The sequence below is a fragment of the Syngnathoides biaculeatus genome, chromosome 8 (assembly GCF_019802595.1).
Source record: "Syngnathoides biaculeatus isolate LvHL_M chromosome 8, ASM1980259v1, whole genome shotgun sequence".
Lineage (NCBI taxonomy): Eukaryota > Metazoa > Chordata > Actinopteri > Syngnathiformes > Syngnathidae > Syngnathoides > Syngnathoides biaculeatus.
The window spans coordinates 23,462,231-23,480,744 of NC_084647.1; the positions used below are offsets into that span (position 1 = coordinate 23,462,231).

Here is an 18,514-nt window from a genome sequence, read left to right on the forward strand (position 1 = left end):
GTGCTTTTTTTTTTAAAAGTAGATCAGGCATGACCGCAAGTTTAGCTCCTGTCAGAATAAAGTACTGTTATTTTTTGATTCGTTGTGATTTGTATCCAATAATTCTGATTACAAGTTCTTTTTTTTCAGTCAGCCAAATCGTGAACATCCTTGATGTTTACAAAAAATTCAATCCTGCCCATCGCTTTTTTTATTTTGCTGCCCGCCCTTCTGAACACAATAACGCAGTCGTTATTTGTACATGCTTTTCCGATGCGTTATTTAAATAGGCAAAATCAGTCACCACAATTTATGTCACGTTTCATAAATCAAGCAACAACGCAATTTGCATATACTCCTCACAGAACGCACAAAAAATGGACATTTTGACCATTTGGCAGACCCAATCATGGGTGCACCCTGTGAAGTTGATCAGATTCAACAGCTCTGTGTGTGAGCAGTAAACGTTTATTTTTCCACACATCAACCTTTGGCCTAGAGTCTGTCCAGGGTTGACAAAAAGTAAGCATACCTGTCCCAGGTTTGTGTTGTCAGTCGCACACGCAAACACACACTGGAACTAACTGACAGACTTTGATTCCCCGTGGCAGAGATGGCGCCGGCTGGACGAGGGCACCCTAGGGAGCCCGAAAGAAACTGCCTCTAACCTCTTTGTAGCATGACTGTATGTTTGTGTGTGTGTTGAGGTGGGGTGTATGTGTGTAAAAGAGAGAATGATCTTTTTCCACAGCAGATGGTGTGATGCTGTGTGAAACCAGTTAGGTTACCATCAGTGGAGAAGCAGGTTTGTGACAGATTTCTGGCTACGAGGTGACGAGACCCACTGCCAGCCTCAAGGTCGACCCATAATTATACCGGCTTACCTGGTGATCGTCCAAATGGCCCCAAGTACTCCATGCAATTAGGGAAGGCGAGCATTGTTTGTCCTGCCAATTGCCTTTGTTTCTTTTGTTCTCTTATTTTTTTTTTTTTCTTCTCACTTTCATTTATACACGGGGGTGCAGAAGCAGTTTAAAGAACCCCATGCCCTCTGGAAACAGTTGGTTGTCTTTCGACTTCACCCACCAGGGGTGTTATACAACTCTTACTGTTGTGGTTGTTGGACTCTTTTGTCTATTGCAATAAAACCAACATTTACCCACTTTAAAAATATGGGCTACAGATAATCTTACAGAATTCAAACATTTAAAGGCATCATTTTAAGTAGCCCTGCTGTAATCTCATTTAACCATTTAAAGTCAGACTTTTTTTTCCACAGTGAGTCTGTATACTGTATCATTAATTTATTTTTATGTTTGTCTGTCTTTGCTTCTCTCAAACTGCTGCTCCTTAGCCTCACATTTTTCAATAGTTTTGCTGAAATAATCAAATGTAACAATCAATCATTGTTCCTGAAATGTCATCTCAGAGATCTGACATTTGAAAACCAAAATAACTGCTATTTTCTTATTTTATCACAGAAAATCCTTTTAATATTTGCTCATGTAACAAACATATTTCCAAGAGTCCACATCACCACTGCTTTAAGAATTTAGCAGGTTTAACATTTTTAAAATAAATAAATCTCTCGAGCTGCTGCTCACTCCCCTCAAATTTTAGAATAAACCAGTTGATGATATGTATTTCCATGTTGTCGTTGTTTTTTTTTTTTTTTTTTTTTTTTTTTTCAAGATAGAGGCAGTCCTCACATTGCCATACGTTAACATCTGGGATGTACCCCCCCAAAATCCCCTTTGTTTGAAAATGACAGTTTTTGCTTGTACTTGTCTGAATTATGTCGCTGTAACCGACAACATTAAACGGCATGTGGTCTTTTAATTGGGATTTAAGGCAATGGCAGATGAATGCAAAAGCTGCCTTTGTACGTGTTCTTATTTTTCAATAATTCTTTTAACAAAAAAGTGAGGGGCAAAGTTTAGGTATGACAGAGTTTCCTAGTTTTCCTCCAACGGTAGGGGGGACTTTGCAATTACATGGTCGTTGCCTTAAACCTCTTAAAAACCTTGGCCAACGTAATGGGCCCCTTGCCTGTTGTTTTTGAACTGCAGTACTTTCAACATTTGCTTGATTGCTCTTTGGCAGTTTTGACTTTCAAGAAAGCAAAAATAGGATCCATACATCACTGCATTACATTGATTTTGATTAAATGGGCTGCCTTGCTTTATTTTTGGTCTGCGGTGGTGCAAAGTGACAAAGATTAATTGATTATCTAATACAACAACAAAAAAAGCGCACAGCATGAGTGTGTGTTTGTGTGTGTATTGCGAGGCTAATTGCGTTCATCAGGCAAACAAACCACAGCTGGCCAATGTGCCGCAGCGCTGGATGGCGACCGGAGCCTGTGTTGACTGGGTATCTGTTGCCAGCGCTTCCCATCAGGAAGCTCATCAACTATTGACGAGAAGAGCCAAGTGTGGCGCGATACAACGCGTGGCGGGACGTGATGGAAAAATCAAAAAGTCATGCTCGTAGCGAGGGATGACTTCAAGGACATGACCTTAAAAAGGCCAACGGAGTTGAAAACAGAACTCAAAGATAACTGTGTTATTATACGCTGCTGAGACATTTGTCTGTCTGCGCATTTGTCTTCTGTCTTTGTCACTGCTACCTCGGCTGAGTTAAGGGACATTTAGAGGATCGGGAGAGCTATTTAAATCACAAGCACGTGTGTGTGTGTGGATGGGTTGTTGGTGCAAGGGGCAGATTTACACCCTACGTACGGGCTGAGATGAAGGCCATTGGCCACGCGGGCCATTTCTCTTGTTTCTCTGTTTGTCTGGCTTGACAGCTGGCCTTGCTCCAATTTCATTTCTTCTGAGCCGACACACTTGTTCTTATACTGCCACTCCACTTCATTTTTACTAGCCCACTGTCATGGCCTTTCTTTCAGATCAAGCAGGAAAGATGACTTTTAACTGGGGATGCGCTGACTTGTCTCAAGTCTCGTACTCGGACTTGAAAAAAATGCTCACTGCTAACACAACAATACCAGTATTCCAGCCTGACAAATCAAGGGTGTAAAAATGATTAAAAGGTACTCTGAAGTCATATTTGATAAAGCAATTGCAACTAGAAAAAAATATCAAATGAAAGTGTGCAAATTCAAATATTTCACCAACAGTATCACATGGACTGAACAAAATATATGTAACCTTTATAAAATAACATATTACGACAGATTCTACCACAAAGTATTGTCTAAAAATAACTTTTTTTTTTTACACTCATGAAATGTCACAATGAGGTCACTGGGCAGCGACTACTGTGATTAGTTTACCCCCAAAATTACATAGATAAACATAATGAGGTAAAGGTAGCACATTACCACTTACTGGATCCATGTCAATACTTTAACTGAAATAGGTTTTTGTAGGCCACAATGAAAGGCCGAGTTTGGAGTTTTCAAACTGCTAGCAAGAATTGATGGTAGCCTCGCTCCACCTGCCCCAAACCCCCTCGCTTGTCTGATTACGCCCAAGCGACTTCAGCCATTGCTAGGTTTGATTTGCATTCATGGGTGGGGGGGGAGATGTACAATCAATTCAAAATCAAAATAAACTTATCTCGCAAGCAGAAATGTTAATAATTCAGCAGTGGTCCTAAAGTGCTGAGAGAATGTGTGGTGATTTTCCCTGCCCTAATGCTGGCTCTTCTTTTAATGGTGCACGTTCAAAGCCCGTATTTACCCGTATCTTCTACCCAGAAAGCAGGCGTGCAGCGTGCCCACGAGGTTGCCTGTGTGTGTGTGTGTGTGTGTGTGTGTGGTGTGTGTGTGTGTGTGTGTTGTGTGTGTGTGTGTGTGTGGTGTGTGTGTGTCTCAGTGATTGAACACCCTTTGGTAACTTCTTCAGCTCCAACTATTTCTGATTGTCTTTTCTTGTCATGCCATGCCCAGTTGTAAAGTGTCCATTTCCAAGCCGTGTATCCTCACAAGGGTCGCAGGAGTCTGCTGACATCGGGCGAAAGGCAGACTACACCCTGAACTGGTCACTATTAGTTGTCAGGGGACATATCGACACCATCACTGAGCAGGATTTGATCCCATGTTTCCCCGCACCAAAGTCAGGCGTGTGTACCACTACACCATCAATAACATGAGGTGTAAAATAATAATTCAAATTAATAAATTAGTAAGATGGGACTTTGCAGCACGGTAGATCACTTGTAAAGTGTTGGCCTCACAGTTCTGAGGACCCGTGTGTGGACTTTGCATCTTCTCCCCGTGTGTGCATGGGTTTTCTCCGGGCACTCTGGTTTCTTCCTACATCCCAAAACATGCAACATTAATTGTACACTCTAAATTGGACCAAGGTGTGATTGTGAGTGTGGCTGTTTGTCTCTATGTACCCTGTGATTGGCTGGCAACCAGTTCAGGGTGTACCCCGCCTTCTGCCTGTCGACAGCAGGGATAGGCTCCAGCACTCCCGTGACCCTTGTGAGGATAAGTGGTTAAGAAAATGGATGGATAAGAGCGGGATGAATTTTGAAAATATTTTAATATCAGGTGATACTGACTGTTTAAACCTTAAAGTCAGTTTAAATCTTTTAAAGACATCCAACAATAATTAAGCGTTTGTTGACTTTCATTAGTGGGTGGGGGGAATCTTCATGTTAGACCCGTTCATTTAGAAAAATCCTTTCAAGTCTTAATTGTCATACAAGTGTAAAAACAAAGTTTTCAATGTATTTATATGTATGTCTGTAGATTAAAACAATAAGTTTCCTCAGTCTTTGATTACTGGATGACATGGAGAGGGAGATTGTTTTTGTGCCTGGGAGCTGAATCTCTTCCCATTATGAATCAACACCGCTAACTTGTTTTCATATTATTGTTGACATAATCATATTGTACTGACGAGCCATGCAGGACACAGATGCATGCATGGCAGGATTCTACGCCACAATCAGGACAATTTCCAGTCCAATGGTTATCGTCACTCCATCATCGATAGTCTTTGTTTGGGGTTTTTCCTTTTTTCCCCCACCCAGTTTATTTTGCAAGGGCCATGGTTATGCAATCATTTGTCTCAAATGGCAGGTTTTGCTGTGTCTTATTGCAAAAAAAAAAAAAAAAAAAGCTTGATGAAATAAAACACTCTTTTTATGATCCTACCAAAGAAAATCTAATAAGAAAACAGGGCTTATTACAAGAAACACAAAAGGGACAAAAGGTGTATGACAGCAAAGAATGACACTGTAAAAAACCCACGGCACTAGAGAGTCAATATAAAAACAATAAGCAGTATAAAAAGTGAAGCGATGATATCAGGTTAGGTGGCAAAGTGCAAATAAAAAAATAGTGTGCAAAGGACAGCTATTAACCATTATTAAATTCTCTTTTGTTTGATTTCTTTTACACAGGTGGATATTTCTGCTCATACAGTCTTCTCATGTTTTATGAAGGACTCCAATCATATTAGTTTGATGACATTTTGGATGGGCAGCACGGCCTGGTAGTTATTACGTCTGCCTCACAATTCTGAGACTTACATGTGTTTCTTTTGGATACACCAGCTTCTTCCCACATTCCAAAGACATTTATGTTTTGTTCACTGAAAACTCTGAATTGCTATTCAGTGTGAATCTAAGGTTCATTGGTCTCTATTTGCCCTTGGGATTGCCTAGCGACCAGTCCAGGGCGTACCCCATTTCTCGCCCAAAGTCATATAGGATGGGTTGTATCTCATCTACAACAGTTCTCCGTTGACCCGTCAACAAACAGCAACGCAGGAGGTTCAAATCTAACTATTATCATTTGGTTTCTATGTGCCCTATCTACACCATGAAAATTGTTGACATCCTTTATTCACATTTTTATGTAATGTCATATCATGTCACAAGATGGCGCCAAAACCCCCAACTGAATAGAAACGTAAAGTAAAAAATCGATGCACCCGAAGTTGAAATGATGTATCTCGACTGTGAGGTAAGCTTTTTATGTCGAGGAGAAATTACACTAAGTTTAACCTGGGTTGTGAGTGAAAGTTTCTGTCTTCAGGTGCATTTTTTTCAAAATCCAAAACTAACTTATAAAGGGTAAAGTAACATGAGTTTAAAATGACGAGCTGTTTGGGGATCACAGTTTGTGTTAGACAGTAGTTACAACCTAAATGGTTAGTATAGGAATTAATAACTATTGTATATTCATGGACAGGGCGGCATCATGGATCAGCTGGTAAAGCGTTGGCCTCACAGTTCTGAGGACCTGAGTTCGATCCCGGGCTTGCCTGTGTGGAGTTTGCATGGTCTTCCCGTGCCTGCATGGGTTTTCTCCTGGCACTCCGGGGTTCCCTCCCACATCCCAAAAACATGCACCATTAATTGGACACTCTAAATTGCCCCTAGGTGTGATGTTGAGTGCTACTGATGTCTATCTCCATGTACCCTGCGATTGGCTGGCAACCAGTTCAGGGTGTACCCCGCCTCCTACCCGTTGACACCTGGGATAAGCTCCAGCACTCCCCGCGACACTCGTGAGGATAAGCGGCTTAGAACATGGAAGGATGGATTTATGGACAGGGCATCACTTGCTCCTGTTTCCCCCGGGTTTAGTCTATACAATTACTGGAAAGGCTTCTGTCAACTATACGCCTGGTAGTCCCTTCAGTTGAGTTACAAAAAAATAAAATAAAATGCCCTTCAGCCATTATTTGAGGAACTGTAGCAGGTGAAGCATTGAGTTCGTTTCAAAGACGTCACATTTTTATTGTGTAGACTTCATCTCACATCTGCGTTTGCACTGACAAGCCTCTATTCATGGCTCACTTCTAGCTTCGGGTCCTTGTAATGAATGCACCGCTGTCACACAGCATATGAAAGCTCGGCATCATCAGCAGGGACCTTCTCTTAAGCTCCGCACCGCTTTTGACTCTGCACCTTCACCTCGGCAGCTGTACGCCTCTATTTCATATCAGTCTTTAGTACTCTTGCTATAGTTGCCATTTGCCAGTAGTGCGAAGTAACTGAGGCTCGGACTTGCAGAAATAATAGTCCAACAAATGAAAATTTGATCATTTGAAAACTGTTGAACTACAAAGTGAGGATCCTGTTGTGTTTTCCAATTTTTTAAATTTTAAAATGACTTACCTTAACAAGATCCCTTGCTGTTCCGTGACCAAAGGTAGAACCCGAGTTGGTTTTGTAGCTGCTGTAAAGCCTCGTTGCCTTGGACCTACGGCATCCTTTCTAGCTAGCCAACTGGCTACCGAGTTGGCTCTTCTCATTTTCCACCATGTGTTGGATCAAATTTTGCCTTTCCTTTCAGTCGCAGGGCAAATATAGACACGGACAACCATTCACACTCACGTTCACACCATCACCAAGTGGGAAATGAATCCACACTGCTCGTTACAAAGTCAAACAAGCGTACCACCACACCACAGTGATGTTATAAGCATGCATTGACCATATTGAATGAATGATTGAAATTTGGCTGGGTTGTCAACAACACCTCTCTGTGATGTGTCAAGTTTACAAGAGATGTTTTTTTTTTTTTTATTTTATTGCATCTCACAAAGTGTAAGTGCTTTTGCCACCAGTGATGTTCATCACATGGGGCGTCCAGTCAGCACGTCCATCTTTGCATCCGATCATCTTATTTTCCATGCTGGAAATTGAGTTAGGAGTGTTAGCGCTGTCTCCTCTTCACTCGTTTATGTTCCCAGGGGGGGTCGTGGTCTCTTCTCCATCAGAATCTCACTCCTTCGGTCCTCCAAACCTCTCCAGACTATAGGTTCTATCCCTCAGTCTACCATAAATCCAACAACACATGTGCCGGCACAAACACACACACACACACACACACACACACACATAAATGTACACATAGCCACACGACAATCAATACAAGCCTGCTTGGCACTGCCAAAGCCCAAAATGACTATAGATTTTCTGTCGGTGTTGCCTTTAAATTATGCAAACTTTTAGTTTATGAGCCACTTTTTTTGAGAGGGTGGGGGGTATACACTGGATGTGCTTGCCACAGGTGCAAAGATACAGGTGTGCTCATACATTGTCAGACCACAGCATCTTGTCCAAAATGGTAAGTGTACTAATGTTTCGTTTCCATCTGAAGTAATTACACAACATGGGGTGGTGCAGATATTGAAATCGATACAAAGGAGTTGCTGTAAATTGTCCTGCTGAAGTCAGGCTTTTCCTTAAGTGGCGAACATTGCACTCCGGATATCGTGGGGAGGATTTCTGTTTGGCCAGCAAACGCTCACAGCCGCAGTCTGTCCGTTAAGAGCCTCAGCGCAAGTGAGATACTTTTAAAAATCACCTGCAAACTATTGTTTTATTCACACGTCTTATGTCTACTAAATCTAAAGTTCTAAGGAATCCCTTCCTCGATGACACGTCTCCCTATGATCTATCTATCTATCTATCTATCTATCTATCTATCTATCTATCTATCTATCTATCTATCTATCTATCTATCTATCTATCTATCTCTCTCTCTCTCTCTCTCTCTCTCCTCTCTCTCTCTCTCTCTCTCTCTCTCTCCTCTCTCTCTCTCTCTCTCTCTCTCCTCTCTCTCTCTCTCTCTTCTCTCTCTCTCTCTCTCTCTCTCTCCTCTCTCTCTCTCTCTCTCTCTCTCTCTCTCCTCTGTCTGCTTTGGCCTATAGGTTGACAAAAAGTAAGCATACCTGTCCCAGGTTTGTGTTGTCAGTCGCACACGCAAATATTGTTGGACACTCACTATCTCTTTTTCCCTATCTTTTCATCTCCATCTCTCTTTCTCTCGGTCTCCCTCATTCTGCCTCTACCTGGCTGTCGATCCTTCCATCTCGATCTCCATCAGTAGGTCTTTCTGTCTCTATGTATGTTTGTATGTGTGCCTCTTTATTTCTGTATCGCCATGTCTTGCTCTTTCTCTAGGCCTCTTTCCCTAGAGCGATCCACCTCTACTCATGTCTCACTCGCTATCTCTGCCACTCACTCTATCTCTTCTTGCACCTCTCTTCACCTATGGGGCTATCTACCCCCATTTAACGCTATCCATTTCTGTCTTTTCTTTCTGTTTTCATGTTTTCTATATCTTTATCTCTCTACTGTATCTCTATCCCTCTCCCAAGCTGTCTCTCACTATCAATATATAAATCTGTTGAGGTCTCTCTAGTTAGCTCTCTATCGCTCATGGCATCTTTATTTTTTTATCTAGCGATCTCTCCATCGGTCTCACTATCTCACTTTTTGTCACTCTCCTACGACACACACATGCGCACAAGCTTATAAGGACAATGACACATACATTTCCTACCCGCTTGCTTTAACCTTATCTTGGTAAACGCTTAACCCTTCACCACTCACCTTAAGGTAATCCTCAATCCTTTCCTAGCCTTCACCAATCCCACCATTGCTCTTTCACACACACTTCACACTTTCACACTTTTGTGTTTTGTCTCTGACACAACTTCTGCATCTATTGAGCTATTTTTAGAGTCGTTTATGCTCCTTTTTTTTCTATTTGTCTATTTCTAATCCTCTCTGCTTTGCTGTTCCAAAGCTGAAAATTCCCAAATGGCACGTTTGAAAGCGCCATGTGCCTGACTGAATGCATTTGGTGGCGACTGATGCTCTCTAAATGAGACAGACAGCTGTCTTTTGGGGGCGAGATAGATAGACAGAACACTTTGTTCAAGGGAAACAAAGCAGTAGCGACAGTGACTCTCCACGAGGGCGAGCTCACAGAAAGGTTTGACTCTCCAGCTGAGCCCACGTGTTCATCCTCCAGGATTTTTCTTTTAATCAGACAGCCACGGAGGCAAACGCACTTAGCGAGTAAAACAGCACATTGAACCGATCATTGATCACTAATCACAGCACTTGATTCTATCTAATGAGCTACTTGTTCTTTCTGGGAGGGCACATAATGAGAAAAGCAACACTGGCTGCACCCAACAGCCAAAATAAACCCCTTTTTTCAATTTGAGGAAATGAGGGATATTTGGTGTTCTGCTTAGTGGAATATTCATTAAGGTTCAAGTACCTGCTGCTAAAGAAAAAAGGAAGGCTGAATTTTTAGAAACAACATTTTTAATATTGTGGTTGTCATAGATACGAGTGTAGCGGTGCACTTCATAATGATATTGCACTATTATATACAGTACTGATGCATCTCATTATATTAGAACACTGTGGAATAAATGATCATGTAGTTACTCCATCCATCCACCCATTTTCTTAGCCACTTATCCTCACAAGGGTTGCGGGGAGTGCTGGAGCCTATCCCAGTTGTCAACGGGCAGGAGGTGGGGTACACCCTGAACTGGTTACCAGCCAATTGCAAGGCACAACGAGACAAACAGTCGCACTCACAATCACACCTAGGGTTCAATTTAGCTTCCAATTAATGTTGGGATGTGGGAGGAAACCGGAGTGCCCGGAAAAAAAACCAACACAGGGAGAACACGGGGAGAACATCCAAACTCCACACAGGCGGGTCCGGGATGGAGCCTGGGACCTCAGAACTGTGAGCCCAACGCTTTCCAGCTGATCCGCCGTGCCGCCCTGTAGTTACTCAACGCACACTGAAATATTTCATCATTTTAATGTTTCTTGTTTTGATTGAATGTATGATTATAGCTCAAAATGAACAAAAATACAAAATTCAGCATCTCAAGAAACCGGCAAAATTGTTTCTTAACACAGGCTCAATAGGAAACCAGGGATTTGGTGAGACAATAGCAGAGGTTGTATGTGGCCATCCCCTCCACCCCTCTCGTATGATTCATAACAACTCTTCAGAACCAGTCTTTTGATATCATAAAGAGCCTTTGAGATATTCGTACAGTTTGCTACAAAGTATCTTTGCAAGCTCTCCTTTTTGTGGATTTTAGATTTTGTTGCAAAATTATGAGTGTGGCACTTGCCAACATGAACCCAAGCATTCCTGAACTCACGTAAGGCAAAGGTGAAAGTTACATTAATTTGAAGAAAATTAAGTTTGTGCCCGATATATATTTTTTGTATTTAGCTCTTGTAATATATTGGATTCTGCAAGTTTATCTAATGCTGCTGTAAACACAATGGCAAAACGTGGTCCACTGTTCTTTACTGGGCAACAAATATTGCACATTAAATACCAACCAAGCACTGCAGCCCCATTTGACATTTTGTTGCTAAGAGTAACATTTTAAAATTCCGGCTGCCTTTACGAGTTAGTCTGCCTTCTAACAGGCACAGTGCATCCCCACAGCACATGCAGTAATGGCACATCATACTGTTAATGTTGCAGCTTGCAGGGGCAGCGATGCACTCAAGCCGCTCGTCTCACGGCCTCACGTGAACCCCTTTGGCTCATCAAGGAAGAACTGCTCCACTTAAACTTTGTTGCTCCCTTGTAATTGAATTAGTCTGCTCAATTATGTAGAGGCAGCCTTGTCCTCATTAGGATGGAGCTGAATGGGAGGGGATGGAGCGTGAGGTTGGATCGGAGGCAGGGAACAGCAGGAGCCAGTCAGGAAGTGAGAGTCAGTTAAAAGTTGCTGTGATTTCTTTTTTTTTTAAATTCTACTTTTGCTAGAATTTCATCTTCAGCTACAAATTTGAGTAATTTCCTTTCCTTGTGGTCAAGGTCAGCAAAGATCTGATGATCAGACATTTCTACTGGATGATCATAATTTGGTTTTAGTCCTGTTTGAAAATAAATTTTGGGCAGCTGTTAACCCTATTCAATAGTTAGTCCAAACATGCTTAATCAATTCCAATTTGCACCGAGCCACGCCATGATTATGATGTCTACCTACAGCTTAAAGTGTTTGTAGAGACCTTTTCACCATGAACACCCAGCCAATCGCAGTTACGCTTTCTTAGTCATATGACTCCACATACTAAGAAAGCGTAACTGGATTGGCTGGCTGGTTTGGTTCTGACCTGAAGTAACCCTTCGTGGTGGCACAGACGGTGAATTTTAGACAGCGAATTGTAGCAACTTTTGAAAATGTGATCACTTTACATTTGAAATTCTGTTTTCTGTGGCATATATTTACTTACATAATTAACCTTTTCTTTTGCTTGAGTGAATGGCGTAGATGGGCTTTTTGTTGGTGAAATGAATATTCTGCTATCGAGATTACGTTGGTTAGGAAACATAACTCAAACCCACATTTTCTACGTACCTGAGTGAAGATGTGTTACAGAAACCACTGACCAGTGCCCATGGTGCCTTGGTTCACAATCTGTCCCTTTAGAAGTGGTAGTTTTGCAGTCTTCTCTAGACGACCACAATATTGCACAATTTATCAGTTATTAACCAATTTATCTTCTTCACTTATAGGTTGCACTGGATTGTTGTTTTTTTTTAAGGGTGTGGGGGGGACCACACACAAAGAAATGTACTTTTTGGCGTATATCTGGCAGTCTAACCCCAAACACAACTTTTTGTCCCGCTTTAAAGTTTAGCTCATTGGTAGTCAATTACTTTTCACCACCCAAAAGTACACTGTCACCAACTGTTTGCAAACATTAGATGAGATGAAAGTGGACTTTTGTTAAAATTCCTGAAAATACAAATGTGAGCGCTAGGGGGGTCTGTGGGCATGCCACCCTGGGAATTTTTTTAATAAATGGATGGCTGTGGTGCATACTGGTGATATCTGTGAACAAAATTCAGACAAACATTGAAAGTAAAATTTCTAAGTCCTGACCAAAAAAAAAAAAAATTGGGCAGAGGTTCCCCAAGGGCCAAGCCCAGATTTTTTTGCCCCCCATCCCCCTGTCACTGGATAGCACAAAATCACATTTGTCATTCAAATATGCTTAAAATATGCCATCTTATCTCAAGACAAATGAATTAAGTGAACTTTTTCAGTAAAAAGACATATACATATTATTGTATAGATAGAGAATATACATGAAAATATATCCTAGAATTTCTACACCATACAGCAAAACATGTTAAAGGGGTTTATCTGTAGTAATTACCATTAACATTTAACATATATATACACACACACACACACACACACACACACACACACCACACACACACACACACACACACACACAGTCACATTTGAAAAATGTACGGGTGTGGTCAGTCATGCTCCCTGATAAAGTTGCGGGTGTGATTAGGGATGGCCTTAAAATAACTTACTGGATTAATATAAAATAACTGTAAATTAAAAATAAAATGAACAAATAACTAAAATAGAAAACTAAAATTTCAAACTCAGAAATGATCATTTCCAATTTCAACTGATATTAGTAGAACATGATATAAAACTGTATTTCAAATTTTTCATCAATAAAAATTCTTGATCTGACAAACTTTATCTGAAGAAAAGTTAAATGCACTAGCCTGTCAAGGAATAAACACGAACGGTGCATACTCGCAATGTTTTGAAAATGCTGAAAGTTTAGCTCAACATAATCGGCGTTTGTGGCAACAAGCTAGTGAAACATTCAAACATTCCTGCGGTAATCGTGACGTATTGTTGTGGGGTGCACGCACCACGGGACTGCCGTAAATTGGAGGCCGGCTTGCTAGAACGCTCCTTTCTGTGCACACGCTCGACGTATTGGCCACACCTGAATCAAGTGACGGATGATGGTCTTTTTTTTTTTTTTTTTTTTTACGCCGTCACTCTGCCTCGCGATTGACGCAATGAGCACCCACAAGCTGTTAATGACTTTTGACGTAAATGCGCTCGAATTACGTGAAGCAGTTCTGAATAGCACTTTCGTACATGCTCCGTACGTGCTCAGTACGGTTGACTTGCATTTCCTGTTTCCGGGTGAATACCAGTTGTTTTGGAGGAGGCTCGTTTAGTTAACAACGTTTATGAAATAAACACGTAAATTAATGTCAAGACCACACAAAATAAGTGACGTCTTGAGAGAATGCGAGGGGAGGGGTGTTAATGTTACTCGTGTTTGTGCCTCAGTATGGCTACGCTCGTGAAAGCAAAACGATGAACTCAAACGCATGTTCGTTCACTGTTGTCAACTAATATCCGGATTAATTTTAGGCAATTTTTCCTCAATTGTTTGGAGCAATTTTCATGAAAATTTAAAAATCTGGAATTCCGTGAAAATCCGGAGGACTTTCATCACTGCAAACATTATAAAAAGGTCTGTTGTTTGCATATGAGCTCACACCGAGCCCCAGCGCCTTTGAGTACTCCTTCTATTACTGATGTGTACTGCTGATGCTTTGTTAGTCATCTTGAGTACACATAGTGCACATTACAAACACATTAAGGACACGGGTTTTTTCCTCATCATTTGTGGAGTCTCTAACATTAAAAATCAGATAACATGTTAAAAATTGCTTTATGTGTGACTCTCCTGGGCTATCCTTATTGTCCTCGTTCCTTCAGGACCCTAATTATTAAATTAGATTCTCTTCAAAATCACAAGTAAAAACAAGGGCAAATCCAAAAGACTGCAAATGTTGTACGTGCTCTCAGCTCATCTACGTGTTATCAACAAGTTGTGCCTGGCCCTCTTTGTGTGCAGCTCAAGAGCCTCCGGGGTGGCTTCAGGCACACTAATGGGGGAGGCTTCCACCTGCAGACGTGAGTGGACACATGCACACACACATATTAACACACAACAATAGGAGCACAACATGTCCTGCTCTCGTGTTACATTAAAAGCCCATTTTGTCAAGATGGGATCAACCCATCTCGTTAATTACTGTTAACGTGGGTCATTCCAGAATTGGGTGACAACATAGGCACCACCATTTTTGAAAAACTGAATGATCCAAAGAAGGCAGGTAATTAACCATCATGTAATCTGATTTGTCCAAACTTAGCCGTAATTTTTACAGTACTTGTTAATTATTTATTTTCCTGAAAATATGAGTAACAGAGTTACGATGGTTTGATTGATGGACACCATTATAATGGAACACATTGCATAAAATTGGAATATAACAGAGCATATAGTTTGATGTCATTGTGTTGAGTCATGGAGGTCACTTGTTTCCTCTCCCACGAGCTGGCTAAAAATGAATTATGAGCAGAAGAGTATGCATGTTGAGACAACGTCAATGCATTATTACTGAAATTTAAAAACGTCTGGGGAAAAAAAAAAAAGACTTTTTAAAGGGTGCACCAGAGCTTCAGGTACTTGCTATTTTATTTTTTTATTTCTTATTATTTATTAGTTTTGTTTGTTTTTATCTTATTGTACCTTGAGATACAAGTCTGGTTTGTAACGTGATCACACTCGTAACGCAAAAACATTTTCCTTATTGAAATGAATGGAAATGCCATTAATCCGTTCCTGCCTCACCCCAAAAAAACTCAACAAAAAACGATTGTCTTTTAAGAAGAAAAATGGCACTTTTTATAAATATATTTCATATAAATATTGACTAATTTCATAATTCAGTAGAATGTAAGGAATTAAACAGTTTCTACCACATTCTTAGCATCAATTCAACAGACATTGTACTGCACCTTGGCCACCTGGGGGCACTACATTCCAAATGTACAGATATTCACAGAGCTGGTTAAATCTGCTCAGTAAACCACATAAATATTAGTTCTTCTTAGAGGATAAAGAATATTGGGGTATGAGTCTTGTTATATTGTCTCTCTACATGTGATGCTCCACCATTAGGTTTGAAATGTTATCTGCTCAAAAACGTCTCCCAATTCTAAAATGACCTACACACTAAAAAAGTTTGCTTCTCCCCCAGTAAGGAGCTGCTAGTGGACCAGGATGACAACATCAACATGAATATGCCGCCGTTTGAGACCAAAGTCTTGATGTGAGTCTATCTTAAATCTCTTCGACAACCCCACAGAAAACTTTATGACCCCCGCTTAAAACTTTCTTGCTGTGATTTAATCAAGGCCAGACGACATAAAGCTGACAGGTTGATGGATAGTTTTGTGAGAGATAAAAAGCAAAACTTCTGTAGGCCTCGGTAGTAAAGTCACAGGAAGTGGTGAAGATGTGGATTTAGTGGGAAGAAAATTGCCGTTTTCGATATAAACGTGCTCACCTGTGCTTGTGTGTGTGTGTGTTTAGTATCCAGCGCGCTTGGCGTGACTTTCTCCAAAGACAGGAAGCAGACAAGAGGAGCCCCTCCCCATCTTCGCTCTCTTCATCGGACAAGATGAGCACATCCATCAGCATGGCCACCCTCTCCGACGGCAGCACCCCAGTAAGTCACGCGATGGTTCGAACTCCTCTTGGTGGAATATTTAAAGATACTTGTTTTGATTAAGTTTTTGGAAAAAAAAATACTAGAAATGATTTCTTTCACATAAAATTATCTGACTGAATGGACCATTTGTTTGTTGAATTCAAGCAATAAATAAATAAATTTACATCATCACTTAATCAACAACAATTACTAAGAATTGACTTCCTTATTGATTAAATGTTCTTAATTGGAGGAAATTTAATTAAATGATTATAAATTAATTATAATAGTAAATAATAAATTTAATTGTAGGGAATTTATTTTAAAGTGTAGGTGTTTGAAAAGTTTTTATTTAAAAATATCTATTGGATTTAATGAAAAATACAAAAATATTGATCAAATATATCATGAGAATATTACATACATATACTTTATGATTGTTGATGAGTAATTGTGGGAAATATTTTAATTCCAAATTAAATATTGGATTAAAAATATTAACATTTCATTAAAATTACTCACTTTTGTGGAGGTGTTTAAGATATTTTATTAAGAAATTATAAAAACGTATATTAACCAAACATTATAACTGATCATTTGAAAATGACTAAAAAGATGCTAAATTCTTTAATTACTATATTTAAAAGTATGTATGTATGTACTAAATGCCTAGTAAATATTTGGCTTTTTCCTGTAAATTGCTTACAACTACTCAGCCACGAAATCAAGGTTATAGAAACTTTGCCACAAAAAATACAATTTTGGTGTACAGCAGATTGGGTGTTTGCTGCAGTTTGCTGATTTTATCTATCTATCTATCTATCTATCTATCTATCTATCTATCTATCTATCTATCTATCTATCTATCTATCTATCTATCTATCTATCTATCTATCTATCTATCTATCTATCTATCTATCTATCTATCTATCTATCTATCTATCTGTCTGTCTGTCTGTCTGTCTGTCTGTCTGTCTGTCTGTCTGTCTGTCTGTCTGTCTGTCTGTCTGTCTGTCTGTCTAGATTTTTTTTAAAATGCTTAAATTTGACTGTGGAAAAGGTTAAGCAACTGAATTTTGAGTGAATTTGAATAATGCCTCAGAATATTGGCTGTTAGGTGTGATTATGTGACTTTTGGGATGTTTTAGGGTGCTTCGTGCAAATATTATGGGCCATTGAACGTTTATATGTGCTCTGCTTCCTGTCCAGAAGGTGGCAGTCCGTCTCAGATAATCTACACAAACACACTCATACACACACACGTACACACTTGAATAGAGTAGAATAATTTGAACCGCCGGACCACAATAAATCCTTGGGATTTTCTCCACTGTGTCTGTTCTGGTCATTATGATTCCACGCCGAATCAAGTGTGCGTATTCACTCCTCACCTAATCTCCGCGATGGCAGTCAACAGGCGGGTTAACTCTCACAGATGGCTTTCCCCCACTGCTCCTCCTTAAACCGGCACTTGTCCGTTGTGTCGCTCCAGTGAAAAGCCAAGGAGGACGATAAGATTTGGATCTAGCGGATAAAAGGAGGTCAGGTGGGGGTGTGCGGTGACTTGAGTGTGAAATAAGTGTATGCTCTCACTCACGCATGGCGATGAGTTCGTCCATGTGTTGTACATACACACTGCTTCGGATCCCTGTGGGATGGCTGGAAAATGCTTAGCTCAGTCACTCTGACCTGCTGACAAGGGCAGAAAGTGTGTGTGTGTGTGTGGTGTGTGTGTGTGTGGTGTGTGTGTGCGTGCGTGCGTGCGTGCGTGCGTGCTCTGGGAACATGTGCATGCATGTGTGTGAGCGTGAAGCGGCTAAAGCCACTCCCAAGGAAATGCAGTTCCAGTATGGGCACGAGGCATTGGTACAATATGATCTCAACTATGATACTGCGATAAAGTATATATTCTGGTAAAATATACTTCACTTTCTTCCAGAAGTATTACAAAAGTGATGCCTACCTATTTTTTCACTACAAACCAAACTCTTGCGATATACGATGGATGACGATATTTACATCTTGATCACATAAACACCTTTGAAAACAGCATGATTTGTTAATAAAGACATTTTTATGTGGGCAAAAAAACTGTTACAAATCTCCAATGATGCTTTATAATGATTTCACTGCATCCTCCAACAATTATTATTTGCTAGTTTCTGAATGTTTCTGTTTTAGACGACTGTTTAACAGGGGAAAAAATAATGCTCGATAGTCTGGAGATTTATGTAACCTGTCATAGATTTTCTTCAGGTTGTCCGCTTTCCTGCCACATCTAAAAAATATACTTCTTAGGTAGATCAATGACCCTAAATGGTCCATTGAACATGAGTGTTTATTATCTGTTGTCTATATGTGCCCTGCAACTGACCGGTGACCAGTCCAGGGTGTGCCTCTTGCTCA

The 18,514-nt window shown here is 40.4% G+C and overlaps 1 protein-coding gene across 1 annotated transcript in view; it reads left to right on the plus strand.

The window, feature by feature from the left end:
* Positions 1-14,482: 14,482 nt before the first annotated feature.
* schip1 (schwannomin interacting protein 1) overlaps positions 14,483-18,514 on the plus strand; it is a 189,351-nt gene continuing 185,319 nt past the window's right edge. Inside the window, exons 1-3 of the mRNA XM_061827474.1 lie at positions 14,483-14,522; positions 15,656-15,727; positions 15,991-16,126. Coding sequence (XP_061683458.1) covers positions 15,693-15,727; positions 15,991-16,126 — 171 coding nt within the window. The 5' untranslated portion in view covers positions 14,483-14,522; positions 15,656-15,692. The remainder of the gene's footprint in view (positions 14,523-15,655; positions 15,728-15,990; positions 16,127-18,514) is intronic.